Source organism: Oncorhynchus mykiss, chromosome 3 (assembly GCF_057628025.1).
Source record: "Oncorhynchus mykiss isolate SJ-2025 chromosome 3, ASM5762802v1, whole genome shotgun sequence".
NCBI lineage: Eukaryota > Metazoa > Chordata > Actinopteri > Salmoniformes > Salmonidae > Oncorhynchus > Oncorhynchus mykiss.
Genome location: NC_143024.1, coordinates 1,849,757 through 1,872,500, shown reverse-complemented (window position 1 = coordinate 1,872,500; position 22,744 = coordinate 1,849,757). Strand labels below are relative to the sequence as shown.

General features: G+C 50.1%; 1 protein-coding gene across 10 annotated transcripts in view; it reads left to right on the top strand.

The window, feature by feature from the left end:
* LOC110511365 (centrosomal protein of 192 kDa) overlaps window positions 1-19,112 on the top strand; it is an 88,388-nt gene extending 69,276 nt beyond the window's left edge. For 8 of the 10 annotated variants that reach the window (XM_090219259.1, XM_090219249.1, XM_090219261.1 and 5 more), the window contains 8 exons: window positions 1,318-1,423; window positions 2,065-2,284; window positions 3,275-3,447; window positions 9,944-10,063; window positions 12,099-12,214; window positions 13,311-13,437; window positions 13,548-13,606; window positions 17,255-19,112. In XM_090219259.1, coding sequence (XP_090075385.1) covers window positions 1,318-1,423; window positions 2,065-2,284; window positions 3,275-3,447; window positions 9,944-10,063; window positions 12,099-12,214; window positions 13,311-13,437; window positions 13,548-13,606; window positions 17,255-17,387 — 1,054 coding nt within the window. In that variant the 3' untranslated portion in view covers window positions 17,388-19,112. The remainder of the gene's footprint in view (window positions 1-1,317; window positions 1,424-2,064; window positions 2,285-3,274; window positions 3,448-9,943; window positions 10,064-12,098; window positions 12,215-13,310; window positions 13,438-13,547; window positions 13,607-17,254) is intronic. The other 2 variants (XR_016491536.1, XM_090219263.1) reach the window with 2 other exon arrangements.
* Window positions 19,113-22,744: the final 3,632 nt, after the last annotated feature.

The following is a 22,744-nucleotide window of genomic DNA, read 5'->3' as shown; positions in this document are numbered from 1 at the left end:
TGTTTTACCAGGTGACTCTATTACTAGGGGTGTTTTACCAGGTGACTGTATTACTAGGGGTGTTTTACCAGGTGACTATAGTACTAGGGGTGTTTTACCAGGTGACTGTATTACTAGGGGCATTTTACCAGGTGACTGTATTACTAGGGGCGTTTTACCAGGTGACTGTATTACTAGGGGCGTTTTACCAGGTGACTGTATTACTAGGGGCGTTTTACCAGGTGACTGTAGTACTAGGGGCGTTTAACCAGGTGACTGTAGTACTAGGGGCGTTTTACCAGGTGACTGTAGTACTAGGGGCGTTTTACCAGGTGACTGTATTACTAGGGGCGTTTTACCAGGTGACTGTATTACTAGGGGCGTTTTACCAGGTGACTGTATTACTAGGGGCGTTTTACCAGGTGACTGTAGTACTAGGGGCGTTTTACCAGGTGACTGTAGTACTAGGGGCGTTTAACCAGGTGACTGTAGTACTAGGGGCGTTTAACCAGGTGACTGTAGTACTAGGGGCGTTTAACCAGGTGACTGTAGTACTAGAGGCGTTTTACCAGGTGACTGTATTACTAGGGGTGTTTTACCAGGTGACTGTATTACTAGGGGCGTTTTACCAGGTGACTGTATTACTAGGGGCGTTTTACCAGGTGACTGTAGTACTAGGGGCGTTTAACCAGGTGACTGTAGTACTAGGGGCGTTTAACCAGGTGACTGTAGTACTAGGGGCGTTTAACCAGGTGACTGTAGTACTAGAGGCGTTTTACCAGGTGACTGTAGTACTAGGGGCGTTTTACCAGGTGACTGTAGTACTAGGGGCGTTTTACCAGGTGACTGTAGTACTAGGGGCGTTTTACCAGGTGACTGTAGTACTAGGGGCGTTTTACCAGGTGACTATAGTACTAGGGGCGTTTTACCAGGTGACTGTATTACTAGGGGCGTTTTACCAGGTGACTGTATTACTAGGGGCGTTTTACCAGGTGACTGTATTACTAGGGGCGTTTTACCAGGTGACTGTATTACTAGGGGCGTTTTACCAGGTGACTATAGTACTAGGGGCGTTTTACCAGGTGACTGTAGTACTAGGGGCGTTTTACCAGGTGACTGTAGTACTAGGGGCGTTTTACCAGGTGACTGTATTACTAGGGGCGTTTTACCAGGTGACTGTATTACTAGGGGCGTTTTACCAGGTGACTATAGTACTAGGGGCGTTTTACCAGGTGACTGTAGTACTAGGGGCGTTTTACCAGGTGACTGTAGTACTAGGGGTGTTTTACCAGGTGACCATAGTACTAGGGGTGTTTCACCATAGTTTTTTGTTCCCAGGTGCCACCTCCAGATCCTCATCAGTCCTAATCCGTCCCTAGCAACCAGGACATCCATGTTTCCATGGATTGGCCAAATCTATGTCCAGTGTGACGATCAACAGAAGGTAGTGATGATGTTGTGGGCCCCTCAATATCTTGATGTGGTGGGGCCCCTCAATGCCTTGATGTGGTGGGGCCCCTCAATGCCTTGATGTGGTGGGGCCCCTCAATGCCTTGATGTGGTGGGGCCCCTCAATGCCTTGATGTGGTGGGGCCCCTCAATGCCTTGATGTGGTGGGGCCCCTCAATGCCTTGATGTGGTGGGGCCCCTCAATGCCTTGATGTGGTGGGGCCCCTCAATGCCTTGATGTGGTGGGGCCCCTCAATGCCTTGATGTGGTGCCTCCCCCCCCCTCAATGTCTTGATGTGGTGCCTTGATGTGGTGCCTCCCCCCCCCTCAATGCCTTGATGTGGTGCCTCCCCCCCCCAATGCCTTGATGTGGTCCCCCCCAATGCCTTGATGTGGTGCCCCCCCCCCCAATGCCTTGATGTGGTGCCCCCCCCCAATGCCTTGATGTGGTGCCCCCCCCCCTCAATGTCTTGATGTGGTGCCCCCCCCCTCAATGTCTTGATGTGGTGCACCCCCCTCAATGTCTTGATGTGGTGCACCCCCCTCAATGTTTTGATGTGGTGCACCCCCCCTCAATGTGTTGATGTGGTGGCTCTCCCCCTTAATGATGTTATTTTCTCTCCTCCTGCTGTCCAGTTCATCAAAGTCCAGATCCGTCAGGACCTGGCTCTGGATGTATCAACGGCCCCAGCAGACCGGAGCCTAGCCCCCCTTCCTCCTCAGACTGCTAGCCCCATGCCCACCGCCATGCTGCCCCCTGCAGGCCAACCCCCCCTGACCAGGACAGCTCCAGCCACGGTAGAGATCAGTAACCGTACCATCGTGTTTCCTGCCACGCCCTCAGGAGAAACCTCAGGTAGGAGACACTCTGACTCCCAGTGTTACTCAGCGTTGGGACATATCTATAATCTCAGCGTTGGGACATATCTATAATCTCAGCGTTGGGACATATCTATAATCTCAGCATTGGGACATATCTATAATCTCAGCATTGGGACATATCTATAATCTCAGCATTGGGACATATCTATAATCTCAGCATTGGGACATATCTATAATCTCAGCATTGGGACATATCTATAATCTCAGCGTTGGGACATATCTATAATCTCAGCGTTGGGACATATCTATAATCTCAGCGTTGGGACATATCTATAATCTCAGCGTTGGGACATATCTATAATCTCAGCGTTGGGACATATCTATAATTTCAGCGTTGGGACATATCTATAATCTCAGCGTTGGGACATATCTAAAATTTCAGCATTGGGACATATCTATAATCTCAGCGTTGGGACATATCTATAATCTCTGACTCCCAGCATTACTCAGCGTTGGGACATATCTATAATCTCAGCATTGGGACATATCTATAATCTCAGCATTGGGACATATCTATAATCTCAGCATTGGGACATATCTATAATCTCTGACTCCTAGCGTTACTCAGCGTTGGGACATATCTATAATCTCTGACTCCTAGCGTTACTCAGCGTTGGGACATATCTATAATCTCAGCATTGGGACATATCTATAATGTCTGACTCCCAGCGTTACTCAGCGTTGGGACATATCTATAATCTCTGACTCAGTGTTGGGACATGTCTATAATCTGAGTCCCAGTGTTGGGACATGTCTATAATCTCTGACTCCCAGCGTTACTCAGCGTTGGGACATATCTATAATCTGAGTCCCAGTGTTGGGACATATCTATAACCTCTGGAGTTTGCATTTGCCAGTCAATAGCCTTATTTCCCATCTAGATAATACCAAAATGATGTGTATGTTCTTGAAGAATGTTCCTGTTTCCAGTGTTTTGATCTAAAGCCGTCTCTTCCTTCGTCAGAGTCCTCTGTGGAGGTGGAGAACAGAGGAGAACAGGTGAGGTGGTACCTGTCTTCCTTCGCCCCTCCCTATGTAAAGGGGGTGGACAGCAGTGGGGACGTGTACCGGGCCACCTACACAGCCTTCAGATGTCCCAGAGTCTCTGGAACCCTGGGAGCATACCACAAGATGCAGGTGATTACTCTATCTCTACCCCTACCTATGACTTTATTAGGGTTACTGACCACCCAGCTTTACCCAGTCACACCCCTGGCACCCAGAACATCTTTATTAGGGGGGTTACTGACCACCCAGCTTTACCCAGTCACACCCCTGGTCCCAGAACATATCTTTATTAGGGTTACTGACCACCCAGCTTTACCCAGTCACACCCCTGGTCCCAGAACATATCTTTATTAGGGTTACTGACCACCCAGCTTTACCCAGTCACACCCCTGGTCCCAGAACATATCTTTATTAGGGTTACTGACCACCCAGCTTTACCCAGTCACACCCCTGGTCCCAGAACTTATCTTTATTAGGGGGGGTTACTGACCACCCAGCTTTACCCAGTCACACCCCTGGTCCCCAGAACATATCTTTATTAGGGGGGGTTACTGACCACCCAGCTTTACCCAGTCACACCCCTGGTCCCCAGAACATATCTTTATTAGGGTTACTGACCACCCAGCTTTACCCAGTCACACCCCTGGTCCCCAGAACATATCTTTATTAGGGGGGGTTACTGACCACCCAGCTTTACCCAGTCACACCCCTGGTCCCAGAACATATCTTTATTAGGGTTACTGACCACCCAGCTTTACCCAGTCACACCCCTGGTCCCAGAACATATCTTTATTATGGGGGTTACTGACCACCCAGCTTTACCCAGTCACACCCCTGGTCCCCAGAACATATCTTTATTAGGGGGGGTTACTGACCACCCAGCTTTACCCAGTCACACCCCTGGTCCCAGAACATATCTTTATTAGGGTTACTGACCACCCAGCTTTACCCAGTCACACCCCTGGTCCCAGAACATATCTTTATTAGGGGGGTTACTGACCACCCAGCTTTACCCAGTCACACCCCTGGTCCCCAGAACATATCTTTATTAGGGTTACTGACCACCCAGCTTTACCCAGTCACACCCCTGGTCCCAGAACATATCTTTATTAGGGTTACTGACCACCCAGCTTTACCCAGTCACACCCCTGGTCCCCAGAACATATCTTTATTAGGGTTACTGACCACCCAGCTTTACCCAGTCACACCCCTGGTCCCAGAACATATCTTTATTAGGGTTACTGACCACCCAGCTTTACCCAGTCACACCCCTGGTCCCCAGAACATATCTTTATTAGGGGGGTTACTGACCACCCAGCTTTACCCAGTCACACCCCTGGTCCCAGAACATATCTTTATTAGGGGGGTTACTGACCACCCAGCTTTACCCAGTCACACCCCTGGTCCCCAGAACATATCTTTATTAGGGGGGGGGGGGGGGGTTACTGACCACCCAGCTTTACCCAGTCACACCCCTGGTCCCCAGAACATATCTTTATTAGGGTTACTGACCACCCAGCTTTACCCAGTCACACCCCTGGTCCCCAGAACATATCTTTATTAGGGGGGTTACTGACCACCCAGCTTTACCCAGTCACACCCCTGGTCCCCAGAACATATCTTTATTAGGGTTACTGACCACCCAGCTTTACCCAGTCACACCCCTGGTCCCAGAACATATCTTTATTAGGGTTACTGACCACCCAGCTTTACCCAGTCACACCCCTGGTCCCCAGAACATATCTTTATTAGGGGGGTTACTGACCACCCAGCTTTACCCAGTCACACCCCTGGTCCCAGAACATATCTTTATTAGGGGGGTTACTGACCACCCAGCTTTACCCAGTCACACCCCTGGTCCCCAGAACATATCTTTATTAGGGGGGTTACTGACCACCCAGCTTTACCCAGTCACACCCCTGGTCCCCAGAACATATCTTTATTAGGGTTACTGACCACCCAGCTTTACCCAGTCACACCCCTGGTCCCCAGAACATATCTTTATTAGGGTTACTGACCACCCAGCTTTACCCAGTCACACCCCTGGTCCCAGAACATATCTTTATTAGGGGGGTTACTGACCACCCAGCTTTACCCAGTCACACCCCTGGTCCCAGAACATATCTTTATTAGGGTTACTGACCACCCAGCTTTACCCAGTCACACCCCTGGTCCCAGAACATATCTTTATTATGGGGGTTACTGACCACCCAGCTTTACCCAGTCACACCCCTGGTCCCAGAACATATCTTTATTAGGGTTACTGACCACCCAGCTTTACCCAGTCACACCCCTGGTCCCAGAACATATCTTTATTATGGGGGTTACTGACCACCCAGCTTTACCCAGTCACACCCCTGGTCCCAGAACTTATCTTTATTAGGGTTACTGACCACCCAGCTTTACCCAGTCACACCCCTGGTCCCCAGAACATATCTTTATTAGGGGGGTTACTGACCACCCAGCTTTACCCAGTCACACCCCGGGTCCCCAGAACATATCTTTATTAGGGGGGGGGGGGGTTACTGACCACCCAGCTTTACCCAGTCACACCCCTGGTCCCCAGAACATATCTTTATTAGGGGGGTTACTGACCACCCAGCTTTACCCAGTCACACCCCTGGTCCCAGAACATATCTTTATTAGGGTTACTGACCACCCAGCTTTACCCAGTCACACCCCTGGTCCCCAGAACATATCTTTATTAGGGTTACTGACCACCCAGCTTTACCCAGTCACACCCCTGGTCCCCAGAACATATCTTTATTAGGGTTACTGACCACCCAGCTTTACCCAGTCACACCCCTGGTCCCCAGAACATATCTTTATTAGGCTTACTGACCACCCAGCTTTACCCAGTCGCACCCCTGGTCCCCAGAACATATCTTTATTAGGGTTACTGACCACCCAGCTTTACCCAGTCACACCCCTGGTCCCAGAACATATCTTTATTAGAGGGGGTTACTGACCACCCAGCTTTACCCAGTCACACCCCTGGTCCCCAGAACATATCTTTATTAGGGGTGTTACTGACCACCCAGCTTTACCCAGTCGCACCCCTGGTCCCCAGAACATATCTTTATTAGGGTTACTGACCACCCAGCTTTACCCAGTCACACCCCTGGCACCCAGAACATATCTTTATTAGGGTTACTGACCACCCAGCTTTACCCAGTCGCACCCCTGGTCCCCAGAACATATCTTTATTAGGGTTACTGACCACCCAGCTTTACCCAGTCACACCCCTGGTCCCCAGAACATATCTTTATTAGGGTTACTGACCACCCAGCTTTACCCAGTCACACCCCTGGTCCCCAGAACATATCTTTATTAGGGTTACTGACCACCCAGTTTTACCCAGTCACACCCCTGGTCCCAGAACATATCTTTATTAGGGTTACTGACCACCCAGTTTTACCCAGTCACACCCCTGGTCCCAGAACATATCTTTATTAGGGTTACTGACCGCCCAGCTTTACCCAGTCACACCCCTGGTCCCAGAACATATCTTTATTAGGGTTACTGACCGCCCAGCTTTACCCAGTCACACCCCTGGTCCCCAGAACATATCTTTATTAGGGTTACTGACCACCCAGCTTTACCCAGTCACACCCCTGGTCCCCAGAACATATCTTTATTAGGGTTACTGACCACCCAGCTTTACCCAGTCACACCCCTGGTCCCCAGAACATATCTTTATTAGGGTTACTGACCACCCAGCTTTACCCAGTCACACCCCTGGTCCCCAGAACATATCTTTATTAGGGGGGTTACTGACCACCCAGCTTTACCCAGTCACACCCCTGGTCCCAGAACATATCTTTATTAGGGGGGGTTACTGACCACCCAGCTTTACCCAGTCACACCCCTGGTCCCAGAACATATCTTTATTAGGGTTACTGACCACCCAGCTTTACCCAGTCACACCCCTGGTCCCAGAACATATCTTTATTAGGGGGGTTACTGACCACCCAGCTTTACCCAGTCACACCCCTGGTCCCAGAGCATATCTTTATTAGGGGGGTTACTGACCACCCAGCTTTACCCAGTCACACCCCTGGTCCCCAGAACATATCTTTATTAGGGGGGGTTACTGACCACCCAGCTTTACCCAGTCACACCCCTGGTCCCCAGAACATATCTTTATAAGGGGGGGTTACTGACCACCCAGCTTTACCCAGTCACACCCCTGGTCCCAGAACATATCTTTATTAGGGTTACTGACCACCCAGCTTTACCCAGTCACACTCCTGGTCCCAGAACATATCTTTATTAGGGTTACTGACCACCCAGCTTTACCCAGTCACACCCCTGGTCCCAGAACATATCTTTATTAGGGTTACTGACCACCCAGCTTTACCCAGTCACACCCCTGGTCCCAGAACATATCTTTATTAGGGGGGTTACTGACCACCCAGCTTTACCCAGTCACACCCCTGGTCCCCAGAACATATCTTTATTAGGGGGGTTACTGACCACCCAGCTTTACCCAGTCACACCCCTGGTCCCCAGAACATATCTTTATTAGGGTTACTGACCACCCAGCTTTACCCAGTCACACCCCTGGTCCCAGAACATATCTTTATTAGGGTTACTGACCACCCAGCTTTACCCAGTCACACCCCTGGTCCCCAGAACATATCTTTATTAGGGTTACTGACCACCCAGCTTTACCCAGTCACACCCCTGGTCCCAGAACATATCTTTATTAGGGTTACTGACCACCCAGCTTTACCCAGTCACACCCCTGGTCCCAGAACATATCTTTATTAGGGTTACTGACCACCCAGCTTTACCCAGTCACACCCCTGGTCCCAGAACATATCTTTATTAGGGGGGTTACTGACCACCCAGCTTTACCCAGTCACACCCCTGGTCCCAGAACATATCTTTATTAGGGGGGTTACTGACCACCCAGCTTTACCCAGTCACACCCCTGGTCCCCAGAACATATCTTTATTAGGGGGGTTACTGACCACCCAGCTTTACCCAGTCACACCCCTGGTCCCAGAACATATCTTTATTAGGGGGGTTACTGACCACCCAGCTTTACCCAGTCACACCCCTGGTCCCCAGAACATATCTTTATTAGGGTTACTGACCACCCAGCTTTACCCAGTCACACCCCTGGTCCCAGAACATATCTTTATTAGGGGGGGTTACTGACCACCCAGCTTTACCCAGTCACACCCCTGGTCCCCAGAACATATCTTTATTAGGGGGGTTACTGACCACCCAGCTTTACCCAGTCACACCCCTGGTCCCAGAACATATCTTTATTAGGGGGGTTACTGACCACCCAGCTTTACCCAGTCACACCCCTGGTCCCCAGAACATATCTTTATTAGGGTTACTGACCACCCAGCTTTACCCAGTCACACCCCTGGTCCCCAGAACATATCTTTATTAGGGGGGGTTACTGACCACCCAGCTTTACCCAGTCACACCCCTGGTCCCAGAACATATCTTTATTAGGGTTACTGACCACCCAGCTTTACCCAGTCACACCCCTGGTCCCCAGAACATATCTTTATTAGGGGGGTTACTGACCACCCAGCTTTACCCAGTCACACCCCTGGTCCCCAGAACATATCTTTATTAGGGGGGTTACTGACCACCCAGCTTTACCCAGTCACACCCCTGGTCCCCAGAACATATCTTTATTAGGGGGGTTACTGACCACCCAGCTTTACCCAGTCACACCCCTGGTCCCAGAACATATCTTTATTAGGGTTACTGACCACCCAGCTTTACCCAGTCACACCCCTGGTCCCAGAACATATCTTTATTAGGGGGGTTACTGACCACCCAGCTTTACCCAGTCACACCCCTGGTCCCAGAACATATCTTTATTAGGGTTACTGACCACCCAGCTTTACCCAGTCACACCCCTGGTCCCAGAACATATCTTTATTAGGGGGGTTACTGACCACCCAGCTTTACCCAGTCACACCCCTGGTCCCCAGAACATATCTTTATTAGGGGGGGTTACTGACCACCCAGCTTTACCCAGTCACACCCCTGGTCCCCAGAACATATCTTTATTAGGGTTACTGACCACCCAGCTTTACCCAGTCACACCCCTGGTCCCCAGAACATATCTTTATTAGGGTTACTGACCACCCAGCTTTACCCAGTCACACCCCTGGTCCCAGAACATATCTTTATTAGGGTTACTGACCACCCAGCTTTACCCAGTCACACCCCTGGTCCCCAGAACATATCTTTATTAGGGGGGGTTACTGACCACCCAGCTTTACCCAGTCACACCCCTGGTCCCCAGAACATATCTTTATTAGGGGGGTTACTGACCACCCAGCTTTACCCAGTCACACCCCTGGTCCCAGAACATATCTTTATTAGGGTTACTGACCACCCAGCTTTACCCAGTCACACCCCTGGTCCCAGAACATATCTTTATTAGGGTTACTGACCACCCAGCTTTACCCAGTCACACCCCTGGTCCCAGAACATATCTTTATTAGGGTTACTGACCACCCAGCTTTACCCAGTCACACACCTGGTCTCAGAACAATGTGTCTTTGGTCAATAGGATGTCCTGTAGGGCTTTGACCATGATGGTGTTGTTGATCTCCTCCTGTTGGTGTCTCCTCCTCTCCTCCAGGTGCCCATCACCTTCCTGCCGAGGGACCGAGGGGACTATGCTCAGTTCTGGGACCTGGAGTGTCACCCTGTGGCTGAGCCTCAGCACAAGACCAGGATACGCTTCCAGCTCTGTGGCACTGTGGGTAGACTGTTATGGGACATCATTATACTGCCAGGAGACTGTTACAGGACATCATTATACTGCCAGGAGACTGTTACAGGACACCATTATACTGCCAGGAGACTGTTATAGTACATCATTATACTACCAGGAGACTGTTACAGGACATCATTATACTGCCAGGAGACTGTTATAGGACATCATTATACTGCCAGGAGACTGTTATAAGACATCATTATACTACCAGGAGACTGTTACAGGACATCATTATACTGCCAGGAGACTGTTATAGGACATCATTATACTGCCAGGAGACTGTTATAGGACATCATTATACTGCCAGGAGACTGATATAGGACATCATTATACTGCCAGGAGACTGTTATAGGACATCATTATACTGCCAGGAGACTGTTATAGGACATCATTATACTGCCAGGAGACTGTTATAGGACATCATTATACTGCCAGGAGACTGTTATAGGACATCATTATACTGCCAGGAGACTGATATAGGACATCATTATACTGCCAGGAGACTGTTATAGGACATCATTATACTGCCAGGAGACTGTTATAGGACATCATTATACTGCCAGGAGACTGTTATAGGACATCATTATACTGCCAGGAGACTGATATAGGACATCATTATACTGCCAGGAGACTGTTATAGGACATCATTATACTGCCAGGAGACTGTTATAGGACATCATTATACTGCCAGGAGACTGTTATAGGACATCATTATACTGCCAGGAGACTGTTATAGGACATCATTATACTGCCAGGAGACTGATATAGGACATCATTATACTGCCAGGAGACTGTTATAGGACATCATTATACTGCCAGGAGACTGTTATAGGACATCATTATACTGCCAGGAGACTGTTATAGGACATCATTATACTGCCAGGAGACTGTTATAGGACATCATTATACTGCCAGGAGACTGTTATAGGACATCATTATACTGCCAGGAGACTGTTATAGGACATCATTATACTACCAGGAGACTGTTACAGGACATCATTATACTGCCAGGAGACTGTTATAGGACATCATTATACTGCCAGGAGACTGTTATAGGACATCATTATACTGCCAGGAGACTGTTATAGGACATCATTATATTGCCAGGAGACTGTTATAGGACATCATTATACTGCCAGGAGACTGATATAGGACATCATTATACTGCCAGGAGACTGTTATAGGACATCATTATACTGCCAGGAGACTGTTATAGGACATCATTATACTGCCAGGAGACTGTTATAGGACATCATTATACTGCCAGGAGACTGTTATAGGACATCATTATACTGCCAGGAGACTGTTATAGGACACCATTATACTGCCAGGAGACTGTTATAGGACACCATTATACTGCCAGGAGACTGTTATAGGACATCATTATACTGCCAGGAGACTGTTATAGGACATCATTATACTGCCAGGAGACTGTTATAGGACATCATTATACTGCCAGGAGACTGTTATAGGACATCATTATATTGCCAGGAGACTGTTATAGGACATCATTATACTGCCAGGAGACTGTTATAGGACATCATTATACTGCCAGGAGACTGTTATAGGACATCATTATACTGCCAGGAGACTGTTATAGGACATCATTATACTGCCAGGAGACTGTTATAGGACATCATTATACTGCCAGGAGACTGTTATAGGACATCATTATACTGCCAGGAGACTGTTATAGGACATCATTATACTGCCAGGAGACTGTTATAGGACATCATTATACTGCCAGGAGACTGTTATAGGACATCATTATACTGCCAGGAGACTGTTATAGGACATCATTATACTGCCAGGAGACTGTTACAGGACATCATTATACTGCCAGGAGACTGTTATAGGACATCATTATACTGCCAGGAGACTGTTATAGGACATCATTTTACTACCCTTTTGGATATGGTGTCCCCTAATGAATACGACCCTTCTGCTTTACCGGTGGAGGGTGGAGGGTGAGGTGGAGGGTGAGGGTGGCGATGGCCATGATGATGATGTGTTTCAGGGTGTGAAGGTTGGTCCAGCGGTGGCTCCTCAGGAAGCAGACTGTTCTCTGGTGAAGACTGAAGCCTTTAAGACCAGGAGAAGACCTGACCCGGTTGCTGATGGGGGCATGACTGGGTAAGGACTGGCAGTCAGGTCTCACTAGTGATGACTGGGTAAGGACTGGCAGTCAGGTTTCACTAGTAATGACTGGGTAAGGACTGGCAGTCAGGTCTCACTAGTGATGACTGGGTAAGGACTGGCAGTCAGGTTTCACTAGTGATGACTGGGTAAGGACTGGCAGTCAGGTTTCACTAGTGATGACTGGGTAAGGACTGGCAGTCAGGTTTCACTAGTGATGACTGGGTAAGGACTGGCAGTCAGGTCTCACTAGTGATGACTGGGTAAGGACTGGTAGTCATCTCTCACTAGTGATGACTGGGTAAGGACTGGTAGTCATCTCTCACTAGTGATGACTAGAAAAACAAGGTCGATCCTCCACAGTCCAGAGCACAGTGGAGGATGACTCACAAAACAGGGAGCACTAGTTAGTCAGCTAGTTAACCAGCTAGTTAGTTGGTCTGCTGGCTAACTAGCTGGTTAACGTTCAGATATAGCTCTTGATTTGATCTGAAGGATAACTGGTCACGAAGCTCCGAGCCCCATGGCGGAAGGTTCAGGTAGATGTTCAGGAAGCTCAGAGCCCCATGGAGGAGGAAGGTTCAGGTAGATGTTCAGGAAGCTCAGAGCCCCATGGAGGAGGAAGGTTCAGGTCGATGTTCAGGAAGCTCAGAGCCCCATGGAGGAGGAAGGTTCAGGTAGATGTTCAGGAAGCTCAGAGCCCCATGGAGGAGGAAGGTTCAGGTAGATGGTCAGGAAGCTCAGAGCCCCATGGAGGAGGAAGGTTCAGGTAGATGTTCAGGAAGCTAAGAGCCCCATGGAGGAGGAAGGTTCAGGAAGCTCAGAGCCCCATGGAGGAGGAAGGTTCAGGAAGCTCAGAGCCACAGGGTGGAGGAAGGTTCAGGTAGATGTTCAGGAAGCTCAGAGCCCCGTGGAGGAGGAAGGTTCAGGAAGCTCAGAGCCCCAGGGTGGAGGAAGGTTCAGGTAGATGTTCAGGAAGCTCAGAGCCCCGTGGAGGAGGAAGGTTCAGGTAGATGGTCAGGAAGCTCAGAGCCCCAGGGAGGAGGAAGGTTCAGGTCGATGTTAAATGTGTGGATGATGTTGTGTGTTCCAGTCAGGAGGAGGCTCTGTGTAGGGGGGTATACGCCCCCCAGGACCACTACTCATTCCCCCCTACCAGGGTAGGGGAGACCAGCACACTGAAGGTCAACATGAGAAACAACTCCTTGGAAACGCATGCGGTGAGCAACACACACACACAGAATAATTGCATGAACTGTGATGGATGTGATAACTACCCAGAATGCTTTGCATTGCATGGATTTGATGTTGAGCTTGTCTGATGTTGCAGCTGATGTTCCTAACCCCTAAAGAGCCCTTCCACATCAAGCATTCCAAATATTCCCTAAGGTGAGTCCACGCCGCTTGGTGACTGTCATTCCTCTTCTGTAATCAGTGTCCTGGTTAGCCTGGCCACAGAGCTAGACCATGACCATAGAAGTTGACCAAGACGGCACAACCAGGCTATGATGTACTGAAAGGCTGTGATTGATGCTGTGTGTGTAACCTGAGTGTGACTTCCTGCTCCTAATGCTGTGGAAACTCAGAGGGGTTCGTCTGAGAGCGTCTGGACAGCAGGTCACTGTGTTGGTCAGGCTCTGGGCCTGAGAGCGTCTGGACAGCAGGTCACTGTGTTGGTCAGGCTATGGGCCTGAGAGTGTCTGGACAGCAGGTCACTGTGTTGGTCAGGCTCTGGGTCTGAGAGCGTCTGGACAGCAGGTCACTGTGTTGGCCAGGCTCTGGGCCTGAGAGCGTCTGGACAGCAGGTCACTGTGTTGGTCTGGGTCTGAGAGTGTCTGGACAGCAGGTCACTGTGTTGGTCAGGCTCTGGGCCCGAGAGTGTCTGGACAGCAGGTCACTGTGTTGGCCAGGCTCTGGGCCTGAGAGCGTCTGGACAGCAGGTCACTGTGTTGGTCTGGGTCTGAGAGTGTCTGGACAGCAGGTCACTGTGTTGGTCAGGCTCTGGGCCTGAGATCGTCTGGACAGCAGGTCACTGTGTTGGTCAGGCTCTGGGCCCGAGAGTGTCTGGACAGCAGGTCACTGTGTTGGTCAGGCTCTGGGCCCGAGAGTGTCTGGACAGCAGGTCACTGTGTTGGCCAGGCTCTGGGCCTGAGAGCGTCTGGACAGCAGGTCACTGTGTTGGTCAGGCTCTGGGCCTGAGAGTGTCTGGACAGCAGGTCACTGTGTTGGTCAGGCTCTGGGCCTGAGAGCATCTGGACAGCAGGTCACTGTGTTGGTCAGGCTCTGGGTCTGAGAGCGTCTGGACAGCAGGCCACTGTGTTGGTCAGGCTCTGGGCCTGAGAGCGTCTGGACAGCAGGTCACTGTGTTGGTCAGGCTCTGGGCCTGAGAGCGTCTGGACAGCAGGTCACTGTTGGTCAGGCTCTGGGCCTGAGAGCGTCTGGACAGCAGGTCACTGTGTTGGTCAGGCTCTGGGCCTGAGAGCGTCTGGACAGCAGGTCACTGTGTTGGTCAGGCTCTGGGCCTGAGAGCGTCTGGACAGCAGGTCACTGTTGGTCAGGCTCTGGGCCTGAGAGCGTCTGGACAGCAGGTCACTGTGTTGGTCAGGCTCTGGGCCTGAGAGCGTCTGGACAGCAGGCCACTGTGTTGGTCAGGCTCTGGGCCTGAGAGCGTCTGGACAGCAGGTCACTGTGTTGGTCAGGCTCTGGGCCTGAGAGCGTCTGGACAGCAGGCCACTGTGTTGGTCAGGCTCTGGGCCTGAGAGCGTCTGGACAGCAGGTCACTGTGTTGGTCTGGGTCTGAGAGCGTCTGGACAGCAGGTCACTGTGTTGGTCAGGCTCTGGGTCTGAGAGCGTCTGGACAGCAGGTCACTGTGTTGGTCAGGCTCTGGGCCTGAGAGCGTCTGGACAGCAGGTCACTGTGTTGGTCAGGCTCTGGGCCTGAGAGCGTCTGGACAGCAGGCCACTGTGTTGGTCAGGCTCTGGGCCTGAGAGCGTCTGGACAGCAGGTCACTGTGTTGGTCTGGGTCTGAGAGCGTCTGGACAGCAGGTCACTGTGTTGGTCAGGCTCTGGGTCTGAGAGCGTCTGGACAGCAGGTCACTGTGTTGGTCAGGCTCTGGGTCTGAGAGCGTCTGGACAGCAGGCCACTGTGTTGGTCTGGGTCTGAGAGCGTCTGGACAGCAGGTCACTGTGTTGGTCAGGCTCTGGGTCTGAGAGCGTCTGGACAGCAGGTCACTGTGTTGGTCAGGCTCTGGGTCTGAGAGCGTCTGGACAGCAGGTCACTGTGTTGGTCAGGCTCTGGGTCTGAGAGCGTCTGGACAGCAGGTCACTGTGTTGGTCAGGCTCTGGGTCTGAGAGCGTCTGGACAGCAGGCCACTGTGTTATCTACTGAAGTAGGTGTGGTGGTGCTGTGTGGCGAATGGCACCTTGCTGCATGTCCGGACTCCTCCCATGGTGCATAGCGTTGTCATTCACACGTCATCGCCATGTGGAATTAACGTTTGTTACTACATTTCTATCACAGTATTTTCTTCAATGTGAGATTTGGTGCTTCCTGTACTGCATCTGTCAGGTGACACTGTTCTATTCTAACAACAAGCTCAAAGTCTGCCTCTCAGTCCGTGTTGTCTGCCTCTCAGTCCGTGTTGTCTGCCTCTCAGTCCGTGTTGTCTGCCTCTCAGTCCGTGTTGTCTGCCTCTCAGTCCGTGTTGTCTGCCTCTCAGTCCGTGTTGTCTGCCTCTCAGTCCGTGTTGTCTGCCTCTCAGTCCGTGTTGTCTGCCTCTCAGTCCGCGTTGTCTGCCTCTCAGTCCGCGTTGTCTGCCTCTCAGTCCGCGTTGTCTGCCTCTCAGTCCGCGTTGTCTGCCTCTCAGTCCGCGTTGTCTGCCTCTCAGTCCGCGTTGTCTGCCTCTCAGTCCGCGTTGTCTGCCTCTCAGTCCGCGTTGTCTGCCTCTCAGTCCGCGTTGTCTGCCTCTCAGTCCGCGTTGTCTGCCTCTCAGTCCGCGTTGTCTGCCTCTCAGTCCGCGTTGTCTGCCTCTCAGTCCGCGTTGTCTGCCTCTCAGTCCGCGTTGTCTGCCTCTCAGTCCGCGTTGTCTGCCTCTCAGTCCGCGTTGTCTGCCTCTCAGTCCGCGTTGTCTGCCCCTCAGTCCGCGTTGTCTGCCCCTCAGTCCGCGTTGTCTGCCTCTCAGTCCGCGTTGTCTGCCTCTCAGTCCGCGTTGTCTGCCTCTCAGTCCGAAGTTGTCTGCCTCTCTGTCCGCGTTGTCTGCCTCTCTGTCCGCGTTGTCTGCCTCTCTGTCCGCGTTGTCTGCCTCTCTGTCCGCGTTGTCTCTGCCTCTCTGTCCGCGTTGTCTCTGCCTCTCTGTCCGCGTTGTCTCTGCCTCTCTGTCCGCGTTGTCTGCCTCTCTGTCCGCGTTGTCTGCCTCTCTGTCCGCGTTGTGTCTGCCTCTCTGTCCGCGTTGTGTCTGCCTCTCTGTCCGCGTTGTCTGCCTCTCTGTCCGCGTTGTCTGCCTCTCTGTCCGCGTTGTCTGCCTCTCTGTCCGCGTTGTGTCTGCCTCTCTGTCCGCGTTGTGTCTGCCTCTCTGTCCGCGTTGTGTCTGCCTCTCTGTCCGCGTTGTGTCTGCCTCTCTGTCCGCGTTGTGTCTGCCTCTCTGTCCGCGTTGTGTCTGCCTCTCTGTCCGCGTTGTGTCTGCCTCTCTGTCCGCGTTGTGTCTGCCTCTCTGTCCGCGTTGTGTCTGCCTCTCTGTCCGCGTTGTGTCTGCCTCTCTGTCCGCGTTGTGTCTGCCTCTCTGTCCGCGTTGTGTCTGCCTCTCTGTCCGCGTTGTGTCTGCCTCTCTGTCCGCGTTGTGTCTGCCTCTCTGTCCGCGTTGTGTCTGCCTCTCGGTCCGCGTTGTGTCTGCCTCTCGGTCCGCGTTGTGTCTGCCTCTCGGTCCGCGTTGTGTCTGCCTCTCGGTCCGCGTTGTGTCTGCCTCTCGGTCCGTGTTTCTGCGAATCCGTACATACTTAGTCCATGTTTTGATTTCTTCCTGTTTCTCCCTGCCCTCCAGATCCCAACGCTACATCCACCTGCCAGTCCAGTTCAAACCGGTTGTAACTGGCAACCACTCCAGCCTGCTGTTGGTTCAGACGGATACCAGTGGAAACATCGCTATCCAGCTGACTGGTGAGGCCCTGCCCTGACTGGCCAAGAGGACTGCTGGTCTGGGTCAGTGAGAACTGCTGGTCTGGGTCAGTGAGAACTGCTGGTCTGGGTCAGTGAGGACTGCTGGTCTGGGTCAGTGAGGACTGCTGGTCTGGGTCAGTGAGAACTGCTGGTCTGGGTCAGTGAGAACTGCTGGTCTGGGTCAGTGAGGACTGCTGGTCTGGGTCAGTGAGGACTGCTGGTCTGGGTCAGTGAGGACTGCTGGTCTGGGTCAGGGAGGACTGCTGGTCTGGGTCAGGGAGGACTGCTGGTCTGGGTCAGGGAGGACTGCTGGTCTGGGTCAGGGAGGACTGCTGGGTCACTGAATCTGTAGTGTGGCCCGTACTGGAGCACTGCATCTGTAGTGTGGCCCGTACTGGAGCACTGCTGAAGGTCATATGGAAGAATGAACTATGAAGCCTTTGTCCCATATGGCACCCTAATCCCTAGATAGTGCACTGCTTCGGGCCTGGCAACGTCCCAACGTCTCATTGGTTCCTCTCCTGGCAACGTCCCAACGTCTCATTGGTTCCTCTCCTGGAAACGTTCCAACGTCTCATTGGTTCCACTCCTGGCAACGCTCCAACGTCTCATTGGTTCCACTCCTGGCAGCGTCCCAATGTCTCATTGGTTCCACTCCTGGCAGCGTCCCAACGTCTCATTGGTTCCACTCCTGGCAATGTCCCAATGTCTCATTGGTTCCACTCCTGGCAATGTCCCAATGTCTCATTGGTTCCACTCCTGGCAATGTCCCAATGTCTCATTGGTTCCACTCCTGGCAGCGTCCCAACGTCTCATTGGTTCCACTCCTGGCAATGTCCCAATGTCTCATTGGTTCCACTCATGGCAACGTCCCAACGTCTCATTCATATATCCCATCCTCTGGGGGTCTGCATGGATCAGACTACAGCTCTATATCCTATCCTCTGGGGGTCTGTGTAGAGCAGACTACAACTCTATATCCTACCCTCTGGGGGTCTGCGTAGAGCTAGCAGACTACAGCTCTATATCCTCTGGGGGTCTGCATGGAGCAGACTACAGCTCTATATCCTATCCTCTGGGGGTCTGCATAGAGCTAGCAGACTACAGCTCTATATCCTATCCTCTGGGGGTCTGCATAGAGCTAGCAGACTACAGCTCTATATCCTATCCTCTGGGGGTCTGCATGGAGCTAGCAGACTACAGCTCTATAGCCTATCCTCTGGGGGTCTGCATGGAGCAGACTACAGCTCTATATCCTATCCCTGGGGGTCTGCATAGAGCAGACTACAGCTCTATATCCTATCCTCTGGAGGTCTGCGTAGAGCAGACTACAGCTCTATAGCCTATCCTCTGGGGGTCTGCATGGAGCAGACTACAGCTCTATATCCTATCCTCTGGGGGTCTGCATAGAGCAGACTACAGCTCTATATCCTATCCTCTGGGGGTCTGCGTAGAGCTAGCAGACTAGAAACATTTGACTGAATTTGATGCCCAGTACAACTTGAAGAGTTGGCATGGCTGATGTCATGTGACAGGGTTTACATGGGGTTTTGGTCAGTTGACCTACTGATGAACTCAGAGTAACCTCAGTGCTGGGCCAGGAGGAGGTTTTCCACCATCAACTTGTTCCCTACTTTGGTTTTCTATTAGAAATGGCACACGCTTTAAAAAAAAGCACATGGTTTATATTTTATGTTATTGTGATTTTAAATGAACTTGATAAAATAAAGATTTGTCAAACATTGTGCTCGCTTTTTATGTTTTTGCAATGTAGATGTTAAATAACTGGACAGAGATGCCTATTTCTATTGTATATGTATTCTGAGACTTTTAGCTAAAACTTCAAACAAAATGCAGAGACTCCTTCTGATTGGTCCCTACATGTCAGTTAGCAGACTCTTATCCAGAGCCACTTACAGGACCAAGGGCTTCTGATTGGTCCCTACATGTCAGTTAGCAGACTCTTATCCAGAGTCCCTTACAGGACCAAGTGCTTCTGATTGGTCCCTACATGTCAGTTAGCAGACTCTTATCCAGAGCCACTTACAGGACCAAGGGCTTCTGATTGGTCCCTTACAGGACCAAGTGCTTCTGATTGGTCCCTACATGTCCTTCAGTTAGCAGACTCTTATCCAGAGCCACTTACAGGACCAAGTGCTTCTGATTGGTCCCTACATGTCAGTTAGCAGACTCTTATCCAGAGCCACTTACAGGACCAAGGGCTTCTGATTGGTCCCTTACAGGACCAAGTGCTTCTGATTGGTCCCTACATGTCCTTCAGTTAGCAGACTCTTATCCAGAGCCACTTACAGGACCAAGTGCTTCTGATTGGTCCCTACATGTCCGTCAGTTAGCAGACTCTTATCCAGAGCCACTTACAGGACCAAGTGCTTCTGATTGGTCCTTTACAGGACCAAGTGCTTCTGATTGGTCCCTACATGTCTGGCAGTTAGCAGACTCTTATCCAGAGCCACTTACAGGACCAAGTGCTTCTGATTGGTCCCTTACAGGACCAAGTGCTTCTGATTGGTCCCTACATGTCAGTTAGCAGACTCTTATCCAGAGCCACTTACAGGACCAAGTGCTTCTGAGTGAACCCAACTGAGACCATCTCGAGGGGGTCTGAGTTTGGTTTGCTTGAATTCCGCGTTCAGGTTCCCTTTTTAGAACAATGTGAACACAGAGCTCCCCAGGTTCCCCCACCACACACTACTGCAGCACACTAAACTACGGCCGCGACCCCTCGCTGGAGACCGACGACCGCGATAGAGAGATGTGTTGATATTGATTAGCGGTTGTCAAGGATGTACAGAAATTCAAAAATGTGTGTAGTTTTTGGTTCAGATGATGTTTGTAATTTGTGATCTAAAGGCAGAGAGAGCTTCGTAAACTGTTTACTCCATTGTGAGAAGACATACTTGGTGAGAATCACACCACGGAGGTACGGCATCAGTCCCAGATCTTATTAAAGGGCCAGTAGCCCACATCGGGTGGACACTTTACAAATATACACTTATTATTCTGATATTTATTCTGTTAATATTATTTACATGTTAATAGGATCTTCTGATTAGTGATTGTCTCCTCTTTGAACTAAAAAGCATTCTATTAGCTTCCAAAATGTAAGTAGGTATTATAAACTCAGCAAAAAAAAAGGTCCTCTCTGTCAACTGCGTTTATTTTCAGCAACTATTTGTATGAACAGAACAAGATTCAACAACTGAGACATAAACTGAACAAGTTCCACAGACATGTGACTAACAGAAATGGAATAATGTGTCCCTGAACAAATGGGGGGTCAAAATCAAAAGTAACAGTCAGTATCTGGTGTGGCCACCAGCTGCATTAAGTCCTGCAGTGCATCTCCTCCTCAGGAACTGCACTGGATGTGTCAGGTCTTGCTGTGAGATGTTACCCTGCTCTTCCACCAAGGCACCTGCAAGTTCCTGGACATTTCTGGGGGAAATGTCCCTAGCCCTCACCCTCCGATCCAACAGGTCCAAGCATGCCCAAGGCACGTTCACACAGATGAGCAGGGGCCCTGGGCATCTTTCTTTTGATGTTTTCCAGAGTCAGTAGAAAGGTCTCTTTAGTGTCCTAAGATTTCATAACTGTGACCTTAATTGCCTACCGTCTGTAAGCTGTTAGTGTCTTAACGACCGTTCCACAGGTGCATGTTCATTAATTGTTTATGGTTCATTGAACAAGCATGGGAAATAGTGTTATAACCCTTTACAATGAAGATCTGTGAAGTTATTTGGATTTTTTACAGATTATCTTTTAAAGACAGGGTCCTGAAAAAAGGGCTGTTTTCTTTTTTTGCTGAGTTTATATATGAAATGTAAGTAGGTATTATATCTAGCTGTCTGATGGAATGGCTAGTCCTGCACTTGGGGGAAAACCCACAGTGCATTGAGTGAATGTTGGAAAAGGATCTTGGTTCCTTTCTAAACATAGCAATGTGAACGCAACGAGGACTCGGACCACAACATAGGTGAAGTGAACTGGCAAGAGTTGAGTCCTCATTCAAGGACGGTATGAACACAGAGAACGGGTATTTTGCTTACTTTGTTTTTATCCCAGAGTAGACTTTAAAGAGGACGATGTGATTAAACCCACATACACTGACTTCACTCGAGGCTGTATCACAACTGACTGTGATTGGGAGTCCCATAGGGCGGCACACATTTGGCCCAGCGTCGTCCAGGTTTAGGCCGTCATTGTAAATAAGAATTTGTTCTTAACTGACTTGCCTAGTTAAGTAAATAAATAACTTGGCTGGCTGGTGCACATGCGCAGGTCAAATACACAGCTGGGATGCCCATTTGAGTTTTAAATGTCCTTATAATTCCACAGATTTACTCAGAAATCCAGATGTTTTAATCGGTGTATTTGAAACATACTTAGATTTTGACATTAGGCTGATTTTAAGATATGCATGACTATTGCATCATCTGCCTCCTGCCATATTCAGTTCAGGATCTAATTATGAGGGATGTACGATATATGGGTCAACGTATCGGGCGATATTAGCTAAAAATGGCAACATCGGTATCGGCTGATGTCTAGCAATTGAAAGAAATAGGTTTTGATTATTTTTTACTTGTATTGGGGACGTAAATGGCAACAAAATAATAACTTTCTGGTCTGTGTGTATCCTTTATGTAACTAGGCAAATCAGTTAAGAACAAATTATTATTTATAATGATGGCCTACCCCGGCCAAACTTGGACGACGCTGGGCCAACTGTACGCCGCCCTATGGGACTCCCAATCACGGCCAGATGTGATACAGCCTGGATTCGAACCAGGGACTGCAGTGACGCCTCTTGCACTGAGATGCCGTGCCTTAATTAACACTGGGTCCGTTAGTTAACACTGCGTCCGTGTTAACTATTTAACTGTACTAGAATGCTGAAGGCCGCAGAAATGTTAAATATCGGTTTGCAGTATTTTTTTTTTTTTTTGGCAAGCTAAATATTGGATATGGTATCAGACAAAAAATGTCATACCGGTCCATCACTACTAATTATTACTGCGCATGTAAAAGTACTCAGAGCAACTACCGCTACTTCTCAGCAGGGGGCGCTACAGCTCCAGTTTCTCATCTTGGTGTGTTGTGTTCCTCTGATGGTGAAGAGCAGCGTACAGTCGCCGTGCACGAGCGTACTTATTTGGCTGCATTTACAGGTGAGACTGATGGCTGTATTTTACTGTAAAATGTGTAGTTTACGTTGCTTTGGGGACGGGTAGCTACCGTTTTTACTGTTAGGGTTTAACAGTTGCCCCTTTATAATGATGTACTGTAGCTAGCCAGCAAGCTAGATGGGGGTGGTCTTACCACTGTTGGAAAGTTGGAAAGTGCGTCTCCAAGG